The 15,836-nt window shown below is 47.6% G+C and overlaps 1 protein-coding gene across 6 annotated transcripts in view; it reads left to right on the top strand.

Moving 5' to 3' along the window:
* The window catches only part of ESYT2 (extended synaptotagmin 2), a 79,203-nt gene extending 64,276 nt beyond the window's left edge, over positions 1–14,927 (top strand). For all 6 annotated transcript variants that reach the window (XM_055591402.1, XM_055591401.1, XM_055591399.1 and 3 more), the window contains 9 exons: positions 3,340–3,414; positions 4,212–4,298; positions 6,022–6,171; positions 7,253–7,638; positions 8,570–8,668; positions 10,004–10,135; positions 11,408–11,513; positions 11,830–11,879; positions 11,971–14,927. In XM_055591402.1, coding sequence (XP_055447377.1) covers positions 3,340–3,414; positions 4,212–4,298; positions 6,022–6,171; positions 7,253–7,638; positions 8,570–8,668; positions 10,004–10,135; positions 11,408–11,513; positions 11,830–11,879; positions 11,971–12,016 — 1,131 coding nt within the window. In that variant the 3' untranslated portion in view covers positions 12,017–14,927. The remainder of the gene's footprint in view (positions 1–3,339; positions 3,415–4,211; positions 4,299–6,021; positions 6,172–7,252; positions 7,639–8,569; positions 8,669–10,003; positions 10,136–11,407; positions 11,514–11,829; positions 11,880–11,970) is intronic.
* Positions 14,928–15,836: the final 909 nt, after the last annotated feature.

Raw genomic sequence — 15,836 nt, 5'->3', positions numbered from 1 at the left:
GCAGTATCTAAGGTGCTTTTAAATCATCTGTACTTTAATTGGATTTGAGTTTGTGAAAATGGTGATATAGAAGTTCTGTTGAAAATCATAACCAATTTTTAGACTATGATTAAAATGTGTGCCCAGTGCACCGTGACTTCCCATTAAAAAATCACCTCTTCCAATATGCTGCATCAGGGCCGTCTCTGAGTCGGCGACCGCGGGCTTTTGGTGCTGCTCGTTTGGGTGACAGATCTTTCAAGAAGCTTTAAATTTCATTAAATGAGGTATATTGAAAACTAAGCTCCACTTCTTAAAACGACATGAGCATGTATTTTCTGGCTAAATTAAAAATGTTTAATTTTTTTTTTTTCTGATTTCTTTGAGGCCTTATTTTAAGCTTAAATATTTAGGGGAATGCGTGAGGAGTTCAGTGTAGTTCTTTTAATTCTATGCAAAGGAATCAATCAACAGTGGGTTTTGATCAGTTTCATCCAGAAGAATCAGTTAAACTTCAAAAGAGGAAGACTAGCATTCTGCTCTGATACGGGACTTAGAAAGCCCGTAGCACACCCCACTGGGGAGGGGAGGTGGCTCTCCTGTGGAGTGCTAGTTGGTTAGCGGGGTAGTTCCTCACCAGAACGCCGGGAGGGAACGTCTCCACAGCCTTGGCTCACCGCTTCTTTGGTAAGGGAAGATTATTGACCCGCAGAGCGTGATGGCTAGGATGAAGGCTCTCCAATTAGACTAGACTGTCTGGGCTTGAACCCCTGCACAGCCAACGGCTCATCAGTGGGCCCCACAGTAGGCAGCAGAGGCCTCCCTGCTTTGTTCCTCAGAGTGGAGGTGACGTCCTCATCCCTGTGGGAGTGCTGAGTCTGTTAATGAGATCGTGCATTTAAAGTGCCCAGTGTAGCTAGCAGAATACGTATATTTTTAATTGTTATTGTGTTATCTTATTTAAGCCTAACAACTTGGTTCTGGAAATGATTTTACACCCATGAAAACTGAGGTTCAAATAAATAAAATACACGTAGATCTTAGTAATCAAGTAGAGAAAAGCTAAGATTTAAATTCAAGACAGTCTGACTTTAAAAGTTCCTATTTTCATTATACCCTGTGTGTCTGTCTTGTGCTGAAGCATTTTGAATATTGCGTCCTGATAGAAGACTTAGTCACTGATTTAACCTTGTTTCATAGCATCCAGAATATCATCCATTTCAGGATAGTCAGCCCTCGGTATCCGCGGATTTTGTATCCACGAGTTCAGTCTAGGATCAAAAATACCCTGGAAAAATCTACAGAAAGCTCCAAATAGCAGCATTTACATTGTGTTTACAGCTATTTATGTAGCATTTACACACTTTATTAGGTATTACATATAATCTGGAGATGACATAAATTATACAGAGGATAATACTAGGTCGTTTTATAAATGAAATTTGAGCATCATTGGATTTGGCATCCTGACGGGGTCTTGGAACCAACCCCGTGGCAGATACCAAGGGATAACTCTACACCATTATTTTATATACGACTGAGAAAGAAAGCATGGGCTTCCTTGCTGGCCCAGTGGTAAAAACCCACTTGCCAACACAGGAGACTGTAGTTTGATTCCCTGGGTCAGGAAGATCCCCTGGAGAAGGAAATGGCAACCCATTCCAGTATTCCTGCCTGGAAAATCCCATGGACAGAGGAGCCTGGCAGGCTACAGTCCATGGGGTTGCAAATGAGTCTGACACGACTTGGTAACTAAATAACAAAAACAAACAAAGAAAGAAAATAAGGTGCCAGTTAAGGTTTGATAGCATTTATTTTACACTTACTGAAAGAATTTTAATACTTAGGATAAACATTTTTTAGGATGCCATTCACACACACACATAAAAGGAAAATATAAGCAAAATAAATTGGGGAAGGCAGAGATAGCTACCACTCTGCTATAGTCTGCCCCAAAGCAGGCACTTAAAGTCATCCATTATAAATTTCATTTTGTTTTCAGAGATGTTAGAAAGTTTAGACAAGGGGCTGGGGGAATGTATTTAAATAGATAAGCTACAGTAAATAGGAACGAATGGCTACTTTTTAGAGATTAATTAAATGTATAAAGTTAGCTTCTGTATCAGAGACGCAAAAGTAGCAGTAGCTTAAGTGAGACAGAAGTGTATTTCCCTTGGATGCCACCGAATGCTGACTTGCAGTTTGTGGTGCTCCATGCCTCCAGCCAAAAGGGGCGCAGAACAAAGGCGAGAGGCTAGATCATTATGGGCCACACCTACCACAAGGGAGGCTCAGACAGAATCCAGGTCACACAGGATGTGTGCTCAGCCACAGCCCCAGGGCGCTCACGTTAAGGGAAGAAGGAGAAGTGGATTTAGGGGGAAATAAGTATTCTCCTGCAGTAGTCTGTAGCCTTGGGTTTTTTTTAACAGTGTTTATTTCATTTTGCAGAATTAATTCACATCAAAAAGATGAACCAGAAACTAGATTATCACAGTAGGTTTGGGCTAGAAATATTTTATTCCAATAATCATAAATTTGACACCTCTGTCATTGCTGCAGTTTGAGGATTGACTCTAAAATTATTTAACTTAAAAACATTTTGTGACTTTCTTCTAATTAATTTCCACTAACACAAATATTTAACTGCATCTTCTTGTGGGGCTAAGTTATAAATAAACCTCATATATGTTGCATTTTACTGTGTTTTCTTCTATCAGCTATCTGTACTAAAGTATGCTGCTTACCATTTTAACTTATTCCTGAATTTTTCTCATTGCATTTTATCTGCTTAAATGCAATTTAGATTGATGTCTATTCTTCCAGTCAAAATTACTTAGCAGCTGGTAAGCAAGATTTGATGATTGCTACATGTTCAAGCAGAAGATACTAAATTAAAAATGTAAAAACATGCCTCTGACACCTTAGTATTTTTAAGATTCCAACCACAAAAACTGTTCTGAATCACAGGCTCTCACATTTGTCCTTCCTGTGCTTTTCTCTTTCCATTTGTTTCACTTTATTCAGTTTGTTACCTGAGTTTTCAGAGCGGGAATTAACATGAAAGATTTTCAGAAGATTCCATTTTTCCAGGGTTGCTTGCTTTAAACGTAAAATACCTTAATGTTTTAAAATTGTTTGCAAATACAAGTTTCATTGATTTATGTAGATACAATTATGGCTTTGGGGTGTGCTTAGCAATTAATTGTTTTCCACTGAAATCGTGTCTAGATACTCCCTGTAGCTGAAGTATCAGAAATAAATAGAAATGACTGTTAACATAAGCAGTGATTCCATTTCTAGTAATCCCCATTTCAAGACATGTTTATTGATTTTATCTATTTTTTTCTTTTTGGATAGTCTGGGAAGAAAATAAACAGCAATCCAAATCCTCTTGTGCAAATGTCAGTCGGTCACAAGGCCCAGGAGAGCAAGGTAAGGTGGTGACGCTGTGACTGGCCCCTGTGACCCAGCTGCCACAGGCACCGGGGAAGGGAGGGAGGGGGCGGGTATTGAGACTGTTGACTTCCATGTCTTTGTTTTGCATTCTCAAATCAATCATTTGATAATGAGCTACTTAATTTGGAATAAAATATATTCACTTAAAAATAGCATGAAAAAGACATGAATTTGTTAATTATGCTTTTGCTTGATTTCATGGGTAGATGACATGGGACAAATTTCTAAGTTTCCTTTGAATGCACTATTAATACTTTGTTTAAAAGACAACGGTGTACTTAAAATTCAAGAAATGCGAATTGAATAGAAGACATTGCTGTTGCTATAACATGTGCTACTTTTCAGGAAACATTTTGGGAATTCCTCCCTTTTTTTGACTGCTAACCATTAATTTAAGAAACTTCTGACAAGCAGCACTCCACAGGCCAGGGGAGTAGGGGCTGTCCATGCAGATGACATGCTGTGGCGGGGCAGGGACCTGGGCTGGCAGCTGCTGGCAGTCATCCCCCTGCCACACGGCAGCTCACGTAGTTGATGCCTAGCAGCACAGCCCAGCTGGAGAAGGGGTAGGCTACCCACTCCAGTGTTCTTGCCTGAAGAATCCCCAAGGACAGAGGAGACTGCCAGGCTACAGTCCATGGGATCGCAAAGAGTCAGACACGGCTAAGCACAGCACAGCCCAGAAAACAGGTGTCATCTCGGCTTCCATACACGGTGCTGGAGCACTTGTCCGCAGAAAACATGCTAGAGCTGATTCAGGACATTTTTTTCAGATTCGGTACAAAACCAACGAACCTGTGTGGGAGGAAAATTTCACCTTCTTCATTCACAATCCCAAGCGCCAGGAGCTCGAAGTGGAGGTAATTTATTTGCATGTTTACATAGACGTGTTTATATCTCCCCATCACACAGCACGCAGAGAACTGCCACCATGGGCCCACCAGACATGTTCCTGCTGTGAGTGTTGGCAGCAGGGCAGGAGGGTGTCGTCTTTCATGTTCACCTTTGGCTGATTGTTCCTGGCGTCTAGAACTGCAGCTGGCGTGTGTATGTTGGCATCACCGTCAGCCTTGCTGTGCGTGCTTGCCCTGCGGCTTCTGTGTGGATGCCCCGGGCGCTGCTGCGTGCTGTCTGCTCCCAGTCAGGGCACTTCCCTTCCTCCCTTGCCTCACTGCCCGCCCGGCCTCGGCCTGAGTGGACACCTTTGCCTCCTTCAGGTCCTGAGGCACAGCCTTGATGTTTCCCTGTTGCTAAGTCTGATGTTGGAGGAAGTTTCTTTCTACTTCTGCTGATTTGCTGTAGGTTTTTGTCATGAGTGGATATTGAATATTGTCAAAGATTTTTCTATGATGTTTGAGATGATCATGTGGTTTTTCCTTTTGAAGTTCGTCAATATGGTGAAATGCAGTACTGATTTTCAAATCTTAAATTTTGTAAACCTCTATTGATTTTCAAGATTTAACATTAGAAAGCCTTGCAAGCAAACTTTTTTACTTTTGATGTAGTATCCTTTTTACATACTCAATTTAATTTGCTAAAATTGTATTAAGAATTTTTGCATCATAAATAAGAATAAAGGTGTGTTGTACAACACAGACAAACAGAGCCATTATTTTGTAATAACTTTAATGGAGTCTAGTCTATAAAATTATTGAATCACTTTTGTACACCTAAAACTAATGTTATAAACTGTACTTCAATTTTAAGAAAATAATAAGACAGGATAATAATTTTAAAATATAATTTTTACACTACAACCCAGGGATTGAACCCATGTCTCCTGCATTCCAGGCAGATTCTTTACCTACTGAGCCACCTGGGAAGCCCACTTATAAAATAATTTATAGTAACTGGACCTTGAATTTACAATAACTTTTAAAGTTCTGTAAACTTAGTTATTTCATATAAAAATGCTTTTGTGTTTGCAGTTTAAAAAATGAGCAATGAGGCTTTTAGGTTTTCATGTGTAGTTAACTTATTTGATTATTTTTGTATAGTCTATGAAGCCATCAAAGTTCTTACTCTTTTTGTTTAAACAATCTGTAGCATGACAATCTAACAGGAATAATTCCTGTTGTAGAGGTAAAGCTGAAAGTTATTATTCAGTAGCCAGATATTGCCATGCCTTTAAAGCAGGTATTGTAGATTTTGAATAGAAAGCTTAAAAGAAATTTAGAAATGTGTCCTCTCCATAAGTGTTTGTGTTTCTCTAGTAGAAACTCGGCACAGCACTAGGAATGTGTGTTGTCACCATTTCCACAGGATTTAAGACATTCCTTTCTAGTCTTCAGATTTGCGTGGACTGTTGCCTCTGGCTCAGGGTTCTTGTAGTGGATCCTTTGGACAAGACTTTCCATCTTGTATTCTCATTTTGCCTGTGAGGAGGAGATGGCCGGCCCTGTGGCACGGACACCCTGTAGCACCACTGGATGGGTGCTGTTTCCCTGAGGAGCTGTCCTCCGGCCTCATGTATGGACACGTGACTGAGAAGGGGAAGGCAACGTGTGTTTTTGACACCCAAGGTTTGGGCCACCTGCATTTTCTGTCTCCGTCTCTATGCTGAGCGCTCTGTGTGTTTGGCAGGTGAGAGATGAGCAGCACCAGTGTTCCCTGGGGAACCTCAGGATCCCTCTCAGCCAGCTGCTCGCCCGCGAGGACATGACCCTGAACCAGCGGTTCCAGCTCAGCAACTCAGGTCCCAACAGCTCTCTGAAGATGAAGCTCGCCCTCAGGGTACTGAGTGTCCGGAGTGGCTAGGGGAAGGGTCCCGGGTGGACACGGTCTCAGCGCCGGACGCAGGGCTGTGTAGCTCAGGGGAGCGATGACCAAGGCTTGTGCTCAGACGCTGATGGCAGCGGTGATCCCGGCTGTTGAGCAGGCCGGAGCCCTTCCTCACACTTTCAGATGAGTCCAGCCAGTCTTTTTTTTTTGATCCTTTGGTCCAGAAAGTATTGCTATCTGGATCAATAAAGTTTTCTGCTATTGTTAAATTTTCAAAAGTCGTTCAGAGGGAGAATTTAATAAAACTCTGCAAGATGGTAGAGATTATAGGAAAAATAAATTCTGTCCAAAATAGACAATGATTCATTTTTAAGTACCTAAGGAAATGCTGAAAATAAAACTGGCAAACATATGGGAAAGTGCTAAAACTCTCTAATTTTTAAAATGCAAATTAAAATGAAGAACCAGCTTCTTAAAAAATTCAGTAGTCTGTGGAGGGTGTGGTAGAAACAATCTCCTTGGGCCTGGTCACAGCCTTTCCAGGTGGGACCACAGTGTCTCCAGTGGTAAATCATAGAGCTCTTTGTCTGGAAGCCCGACTCCTGGAGCCAGCATAGCCCTGGGGGTGTTGGCTGCAGCTTTACTTGGGGAGAGGCTTCAGGCTGTCAAGATGACCCCTGATGCCAGGGGTTCACGTGTAGGCTGCTCAGGGGACGTGTGCACACGCAGAGCAGGTGTGGCAGGAGCACGCAGGGTGGGGCTGCTTCCTCGTCGACCCTCAGAGTCCGGCGGCCTCTCCTTCCATGATCACTGGTAAGATGGCGGGATAGGGGTCTGTGGAGGAGGAGTTTATGACCACTGTGCCAAGAGTGGCTGCTGGCAGAGGCCAGAGCGCGTTGTGCTGTTGAGTGGCCTGCACACTCCTGTTTTACACTTTCTTTGATGTGGTAGGGTAGCCAAATGGGTAGACTGCTTTGAATGTTTTGTGCCAGGATTTGAAGAAACTTTGCAGGTGCGGATCCCTAGAGCTGCTCACGCGTGCACCTGTGACCAGCATCAGCGGTTTTCATCCTGTGTCTGTTTTCACCCCGAGGTGCTCCACCTGGAGAAGCAGGAGAGGCCTCCGGACCACCAGCACTCGGCTCAAGTGAAACGGCCCTCTGTGTCCAAGGAAGGCAGGAAAGTCTCTGTCAGGCCTCAGATGTCCGCGTCGCCGGGCTCGGGTGACAGTGGCACGGCCCCGTCCACACCGGTCGCCGGGGGCGATGAGAGGCCTGGTGTGGAGGAGCGAGGCTTGCCCGTGGAGGCCGGCCTGCAGGGCCCAAGGGACCTCGGCCGGAGCTCCTCCAGCCTCCAGGCGGGCCCCACCGGCTCCCCCAGTCACGTCTCCGTCAAGGAACCCACCCCAAGCATCGCCTCGGACATCTCGCTGCCCATTGCCACACAGGAGCTGCGGCAGAGGCTGCGGCAGCTTGAGAAGTAACTAGACGTGCCCTCGCTCTTGCGGAATCGGCGCGGGCCCCACGGGCTTCCGGGGTGGGGAACTCAGTCTTAACCAGACGGTTTCAGGCAGTGTGGCCCTTGCGCTCCCTGAGCCTCTGGCTTTCAGAGTAAACCTGCTGTTTTCTGGTGCCTAGTGTTTGGCTCACTTAAAGCTTAAGAACAGTGGGGTGATCCTCAGGTCAGGAAGGCAGCGTCTAAAGCGGACCTGTTGGACCTTAGCCCGGGTCACGGAAAGGCCTGGTGGCAGTGGGGCGTGTTTGTTGTTTGAGGACAGCACTGCTCTTCCATGCTGGGTTCACACCTGCCACACCGCCCAGCGCTTTGTCTGGGGATGTTTGTGTGGATTTCTCACTCACGCCCATTCGTCACAGGTGTGTCCATGGCTCCCTTAGATAAGGACAGAGTCTGTGGTTACCCAGAGCCTCAGATGTTAGGCTTTTCTTTTCGGTGGGAAGAGCTGCCCTTTGAAGCAGCTTCCTCTGCTGCCCTGCCGTGCTCAGTGTGAGGTGGGGGAGGTGGTGCAGAGAGAGTGCCCCTCCGTCCGCGAGCTCCGTGCTTCAGCCTGAGACGGGCCGGGGCTGTGACCTCATCCCTGCGAGGCTGGGGCCGGGGGCTCCGAGAAAGGAGCACAGATTCAGGCAGTGCCCGGGTAGACGGAGCCTCGGGAAGACAGAGAGTTGATGTCTGTAAGGAGAGCCCCTGTCTTGATTTTACTTTGGGCCCCAGTTTTTAGGAATTGGGCTATATTGAACCCTTGAGTGGAATGTGCATCCTGCTGGTCCGTTTGTGCCCAGAAGTTTAGACAGGGTTCCCATTCATGGGTTTGCCTCCTCCTCATGCGAGGGAAGGAATGTGCTCGCAGCCTCTGAGCCGTCTGCAAAGCTCACTCTCTGCTGTGTTTCCCCAGCGGAACCACCCTGGGACAGTCCCCCTTGGGGCAGATCCAGCTGACCATCCGGCACAGCTCGCAGAGGAACAAGCTGGTGGTGGTCGTGCACTCCTGCAGGTGAGCTCCTTACAGAGCAGAGCAGGCAGGCGGGGCTCTGAGTGGGACTGTGATCCTGGTTTTCATGACATTTTCTGTTCACAGCCATTTTGTTTGCTTTTAATACTCCCTTAAACTGCCATGTTGTAGTCTATAAGACGTTCCCTGTTACTGAGCCTTTAGAACACAGTAACGGGTGTATTTTTCTGTCTTTGAAGTGTCTCTGGGGATTCAGTTTCCAGAGTAGCTAACAGTCCAGGCAGGTCTGTGGCATCGTGACAGGAGCAGCTGCGGTCTTTCAGGAAGAGCATGCCCGGGCGGGGCGGCGTGCACTCACTCAGCGAGCACAGCAACAGACAGCAGTGCCACTGTGGTTGGTGTTTGGTTGTTAGTGATGATGGTGTAGAGCTGACTGGTTATTTTTCTTTATGTGACTTGGTCTCACTAGTAGCTCTGATGTAAATAGGTGATATAAAAATTTGGATGTTCTAAAAAAGTGTTGGAAACAGGGAAGGAAAATTAGTAACGTTTAGAAACATGATTATGTGAGCGCGTAGGTCAGTTCAACACGTGCTTGTTTACTGAGCACCTCCTGTGTTCCTGCTGCTGAGGTGCTTCCTCGGAGAGCTTCCAGAGCAGCAGGCTGGCCAGACGCCCCTCCTCTGGGCTTTCGGGCTCCTCGAGATGAGTGAGCAGTTGGAAGTGGCTGCAGGGACAGTTGAGCCTGGGACACCGTGGGTTTGAGCAGTGTGGCTACGCCAACAGGAAGATTTTTTTTCAGTCCTAAATGTCACCACTCTACACCACTTGCCTTTGGCTGACTCCATGGATACAGAACCACATAGGTCCTTAACCTCCGTGTAGTTCAAGATCAGCTGTAGTTAAATACTAGGTGTGTTGGGCCCAGTTGTTGGGACAAGAGCGGCGAGGAGGAGGTGGGCATGTGTCTGTGACGGAAGGGTTCAGGGGGACAGAGGGCGGAGGAGGGCATCCTCAGCCTGAGCAGAGGCCAGGGAGCGGTCCTGAGGACTGCGGCTGCATGGCCTCCGGGGCCTCCCGGGAGGCTGGCCACGCCCCTTTCTGGGAGGGCCAGTGAAGCAGTGTGGAGGGTGATGCTGTGGTTTCCCTGTTGGCAGCAGAGCAGGGAGTCAGAGCGTCCCCCAGACTCTGGGCTGAGGAGAAGGGGCCGAGGCCACCTCCGTGGCTGCTGGGAGCCCGTGAGCACGGGAGAGGACAGTCGCCTCCCTGAGTTCTTAGCGCCAGGATAAATGCAAAAGTGGGGGTAGGTTCTCGTGTGGTGCTCACTGGCTTTTTTCTAGACCCTAACACCCAGTGTTCTCTGGTCTGTGTTACAAGAAATCTCATCGCTTTCTCTGAGGATGGCTCTGATCCCTACGTCCGCCTGTATTTGTTACCAGACAAGAGGAGGTCGGGAAGGAGGAAAACACACGTGTCGAAGAAGACGCTGAACCCCGTGTTTGATCAGAGGTATGGTCCACGCTTTGGGGCGGACGGTCTACGCCGCCCTTTGAGGAAGGCCTGGTGGTGCCTATGGGGAGGCTGAGCGAAAAACACCCCCTGTGAGTAGTTGGGGGCTTGTTGATAGATATGAGTACCACATGGATCCTCAGACCACACCCCAGCAGCCTTGGCCTGCGCACATGTGGCTGGACCCCAGTCCTCGTGGCTCAAACACCACTGACATCCGGGGAAACGACAAGTTGAATGATGTCGACGTCCACTGATTCAGGACATTCCATTGCTGAAGGCACTAGTTGCTCCCCACGCTTTCTGACTGCTGACTCCTCTACACTGAGGCCAGAGACCAACGAGCAGGCGCTGGTCTTGGTCAGCCACAGCCACTACAAGTTTGGGGACCCACCTGCAAACCTGGGGGTCAGGCTGCTCGCTCTGGGAAGACCAGCACATCCACATGTCCTGCGAAGCCTCCGACCTCGTCCTCTGCTTTGCCAGCCTGGCTGCTGGAGGCTTGTCCAGCAGCCTCTGGCCTCAGCCGCCAGGAGCTGCCTGCAGATGCCTCTTCCACGAGGCTGCTTTGAGGGTGCTGGTCTTCCTTCATGCAGGGCTCTGAGCTCTCACCCCTTGGTCTGCAGGGGAGGGACTGGCCTGGACTGCCCAGGACTGCCCACACCACAGCCCAGGTTTTTCCCCAGGATTCAGGCACTGTGTCCACACCGGGGGGCCACAGGGTCAGCTTTGCATGTTTAGGGTTCCAGTCTCCTGTTGTGTTTGGGAAATAATTGGTGGGGGGAGGGGGGGGCCGGGGAGGGGAGGGGAGCGGGAAACTGAGTCTTCCTGAAGGGCCAGGTCTAAACATCTAGCCAAAGAGATCACTTCTACAATAAAGAAACAAAGATCATGTTTGGAGTGGACTCATAAACAGAAGGCAATGGCACCCCACTCCAGTACTCCTGCCTGGAAAATCCCATGGACGGAGGAGCCTGGTAGGCTGTAGTCCATGGGGTCGCTACGAGTCGGACATGACTGAGTGACTTCACTTTCACTTTTCACTTTCATGCATTGGAGAAGGAAATGGCAACCCACTGCAGTGTTCTTGCCTGGAGAATCCCAGGGACGGGGGAGCCTGGTGGGCTGCCGTCTGTGGGGTCACACACAGTCGGACATGACTGAAGTGACTTAACAGCAGCAGCAGCATAAACAGAAATGTCAGTTTTTAGTTACAATAAAACAGAGCAAAATTATGGAGAAGTGTATGATGATCCTCTTTTTCTGCTTCAGCTTTGATTTTAGCGTCTCACTGCCAGACGTGCAGAGGAGAACCTTGGATGTGGCCGTGAAGAACAGCGGCGGCTTCCTGTCCAAAGACAAAGGGCTTCTTGGCAAAGTAGGTTTAAAAAGTTCTGCATGTTGTAAAAATTAAGCACTTGATCCAAAGTGTGCATTTTAGACTGGATTTATGTGCATGGATAATCCACGTCAGCTAAGCTGCCATGAGTGGTTTGTGAGTCATTATTGAGGTGAATTATCTCCACTGACACTGCATGATAACCTGCCACAAGGCCGTTGGCTACAGGAAGGGCCTCTTGGGTATAATCAACCATAGGTCATGGGTAGATCTTAAGGGCAGAAAAATTGAAAAGCGAGACACCCAAAGTGCAAGTTGCCAGAACCCACTTCTATAGGCGTTTTCTAACCCACAGGTGCTGGTTGGTCTAGCATCTGAAGAGCTCGCCAAAGGCTGGACCCAGTGGTGAGTGTCCCCCCGACAGACAGGGAGCCCGTGAGTCCACTCAGGAGCATGGCCCCTGTGACCGCGTGTCTGCTGTCTTCCTATGTCTCAGGTACGACCTCACAGAAGACGGGATGAGGCCCCACGTGGTGACGTAGGCCGCCGCCAAGAAGCCCCCGCTGCACCTGCCCGCCCTGCACCAACAACCCCCACACACACCCCCACAGACACACCCACGCTGCCCCGCACCGACACACCCTCCTTCCCCGGCCCCCGCAGACATACCAATGCTCTTTTTATAATTTCACGTACTTGGTTACTGGCCCCGTGACGGTTTTATAAAATGTTGATACTTTAGGCGTATTTGGCCAATATTAGCATTAAGTTTTGTATGTTTAAATTTCCTCTAGTATTTCAGCAGTTGTCACGGTGTGCGTAGCATAGCGGCCAGCTGTTGTGTGTGTAAAGCTACATGTCGGCTGTCTCCTAGGAAGCCCATGTATGGACCTGCTTATTATTGCCTTGTTTTGTATATCACTGAGGTGTACTGTGCTATATAAATAGACTATTTTTTATTATCTCTACATGCTGGTTTGAAATTCAGAGAAAATGGATCAAGGAAATATATCTATTTTTTTCTTCTGAAACTTATTAAATTCTTATTACAAATAATCATTTTTGTCTTTGCAGGAAAAAGTTCTCAGTGACCTATTTTGTGGTGTTTCTTTTTAAAAAGAAAAGCTGAAAGATTAGTAAATGCTAGTATATTTCTGCTCATTATGAATGGTAAAAGAATGTATGCAAAATATTTACACTTTGATAAAGATAAAGATGTATTATGAGGAGTCAGTTGTAGCGCTTATAAGGAAAAATGTATAGCTGAGCAATATAAAATATCACAAGAATTGTCACGGTTCACAGCGCACTAATCTGAAATTTCTCACATAAAATAGAATGTCTTAAGTTTATTTTTAGTTGCTTGTTATAACTTATTCATGAAACAGTACAGATACATACTGAAATACAATACTTCAGTGTTAGCGGTTAGTCTGTTGTGGAATTTTCGGTGTTTTCTCAGCTGTAAAAGAAAGACTAACTCAGGTTGTCTCTGCAGAGGCTGTGAGACAGGTCGGGGTGAGCAGATAGGACATGATGTGTGGGAAGCCGCCACTGGCTCACGTGTGTCGGTGTGACGCGCACGGGGCGGGGCTGGTGCACGCGTGTTGGTGTGACATGCATGGGGTGGAGCTGGCACACGTGTGTTGGTGTGACGCGCATGGGGCGGAGCTGGCACCTCCACCTCAGGGACCCAGGGGTCTTGGCACGGCGGCCGCAGGCTGTCAGTAACTACTGGGTTTCCTCACCTCATGCCGTGACTGACCTCAGTGTTGGGATGTTGTTATACAACTTTTATTTGGGAGTATTTTTTCTTCTTAGATTAGGAAAAGCACGTTTTATATCCAAGTATATAAAGGTCCCAAGCCTCTTGGGAGGTGAGACTCCATAGCCTGCGGCAGCTGTGCGTGCCCTAAACACGGTGCACGTGTGCAGAAAGCTTTACCTATTCTAAGCTGCGGGATGCACATGACCTGAGCCACGAGGACATCCTCCAGCCCTGTGCAAATACCGGGGGAGATGCGGCTCTGAGCTTAGCGACCTCACCGTTCGTCCCGCGGGACTCCTGGACGCTCGCGGGGCCTGACTGCCCAAGTGCCTGTGGACGCTGCCTCTGCTCTGCCTCTCCTGCCCTCGGGGCTCAGCTCTGGCCCTTCACACTCTGACCCCAGGGGGTGGTGGAGCCTGGAGCCTCGCAGCACGTTTCACGCAGCCGTGCAGACCCGGCGCCCTTGCAGCTTCCTGGGCCATAAAGCTTCTCCGAAGCCCCAGCAGAGACCACCTCCTCCATCAGCGCGGGAGGCGCTGCAAGCCTGATGACACGCACAGGAAACACCTAACTCTGGTGTTTTAGCAGCAGGAGGAAAACAGGTCATTACTAAATCCAGTGGCCTGCCCATGGTTTTAGATTTATTGGAGACTTTTTAAAAAGTGGGTTTGTTGTGGGAATTCCCTGGCGGTCCAGTGCTAAGAACTGGATGCTTTCACTACCAGGGACCTGGATTTAACCCCTGGTCAAGAACTGAGATCCCACAAGCCATGAGGTACCTGCTGCTCCCCCCCAAAATCAGGTTTTTTGAAGGGCTTCTGGCATAATTTCTAAAAGAAGGGAAACACTCACTGAAATTTAGCACACCCATGATTTCTGCCAACATCCCCAGTATTTGGGTTTTGTAGCCATGCACTTCACCTGTTCAACATGTTCTGCTGCATGTGCTACATGGAATGCTTTACTTAAGCAATTAGGCAAAGTAAATGCCACGAAAGGTGCAAAACCCAAACAAAGCCAGTTAGCTGCACGATGCCCACCCTTTGTGTGGCCGGTGGGGCCTGGACAGACCCAGCAGCCAGCGCCATTCTCTGTAAAAGGAAGGGATGACTCTTAGGCTGGGACTCTTCCTTTATGGCTGACGGGTGTTCAGAGGAAAGCTCTTGTGTCCAGTGGGGCAGCTGAGACTCGGCTTTAGGCCAGACCCCGGGCTCCGTGATCCTGGCGATGGACAGTCACTTCTCAGAACCTTCATCACCAGTTCTGACTAACTGCTTCATCTGGGAAAAGGGAACTTCAACTTTTCTACCTTGACCCAAACCAATGGAGGGAAAATTAACGTTGGTTAATTTGAATTGTTACTTTATTGCTTATCCTGTGCCTTAAAGTATGAAGTGTGAGGCATTGCTTCAGCTTAGAACAGAAGACGCCTCACAGCAGAGTTCACCACAGTTTATTCCTCGTCAAGGGTCAGCCCTCCTCTGTCAGGAACTGTTGAAGCCAAATGCAAACACTGGTTGTTTGTACGCGGTTGTTGCTTTAACGCCATTCTAGCTGGACCACCCCCTGCAGATGGAACACGGCAGAGGGTGTTTGTTTTTGTTTTTATGTAAATGCCCTTTTTGCTCAACTAATTTTACAGGACAGTGCATGTATTTATTCAATAAAACTTTTTGTGTTACCTCGCTTGTGATTTATTCTTCCTTTGTCTTTTGAAGTAAAATTTTTAGTGTGGAACCAGGCAATTTGAAAAGTGTGTGTAGTATAGTACTTGTATATGTTACTTGTGAATTCTTTTGTTTTCAGAACTGTATCAGATCACTGATATTACTCCATAGTTTCCATCTTAATTTGACTCTTCTCTGCCTCTCTCAGACTCTGAGTTTTGAAAACAGCTCTTCTGAAAGATAATCATGAATAGAAAAAACAAGTCTTTAAAGCCAGAGCTCTGTGAGGTTGCAAAGAGGGTCTGGTCTGAACAGGAGGAGGGAAAGCCCTGGAGGCAGTGTCACCGAGTGCAGGCCAGCCTGCCCGCCTGGAGGGGCCGGTAAGCGCGCTGAGGCGAGGGGTGCGGCGTCATCGACTGTACTTGGAGAGCTGGCGGACCTAGAGGATGGCAGGCTCCTGTCTGAAAATAATCTTCTGGACCAGGCCTGGATGCCAGGTTCTTTTATGTGTCAGACATGGTGGGAGGTGAGAAAACAAAGTAAAAAGACTGTTTAACTTTTGCGAATGGCTCCTAGAGTGGCAAGCCTCAGGCAGGGGGAATGTGCTAGTTTCATATTCTTACAGCCATTTCACAGGTCGCGTGAAAAAAGAATATTTCCTGCCGCATTAATAAACAAGGATGAGCTAACAAGGGTTAGCAGTCTGTCATTTCAGACCCCAAATGTGAATTTTGAGCAGGTACCACTCCCCACGCAAGAAGGTCCAGAATGTCACAGTCATTCACAGGTGGGGTGGGGACAGGTTATCTCCCAGAGAGCTAAACAAAGTCGCTTTAACCCTGTTCCTGGCACACAGTTGATGAAAAGATATCTGTTGAATAAAGGATGTATAAACTGCAGTTCAGTCGCTCAGTCGTGTCCGACTCT

The sequence above is a fragment of the Bubalus kerabau genome, chromosome 8 (assembly GCF_029407905.1).
Source record: "Bubalus kerabau isolate K-KA32 ecotype Philippines breed swamp buffalo chromosome 8, PCC_UOA_SB_1v2, whole genome shotgun sequence".
Lineage (NCBI taxonomy): Eukaryota > Metazoa > Chordata > Mammalia > Artiodactyla > Bovidae > Bubalus > Bubalus kerabau.
Note: the sequence above shows the minus strand (reverse complement) of the source record. Positions and strands in the feature narration are given on the sequence as shown.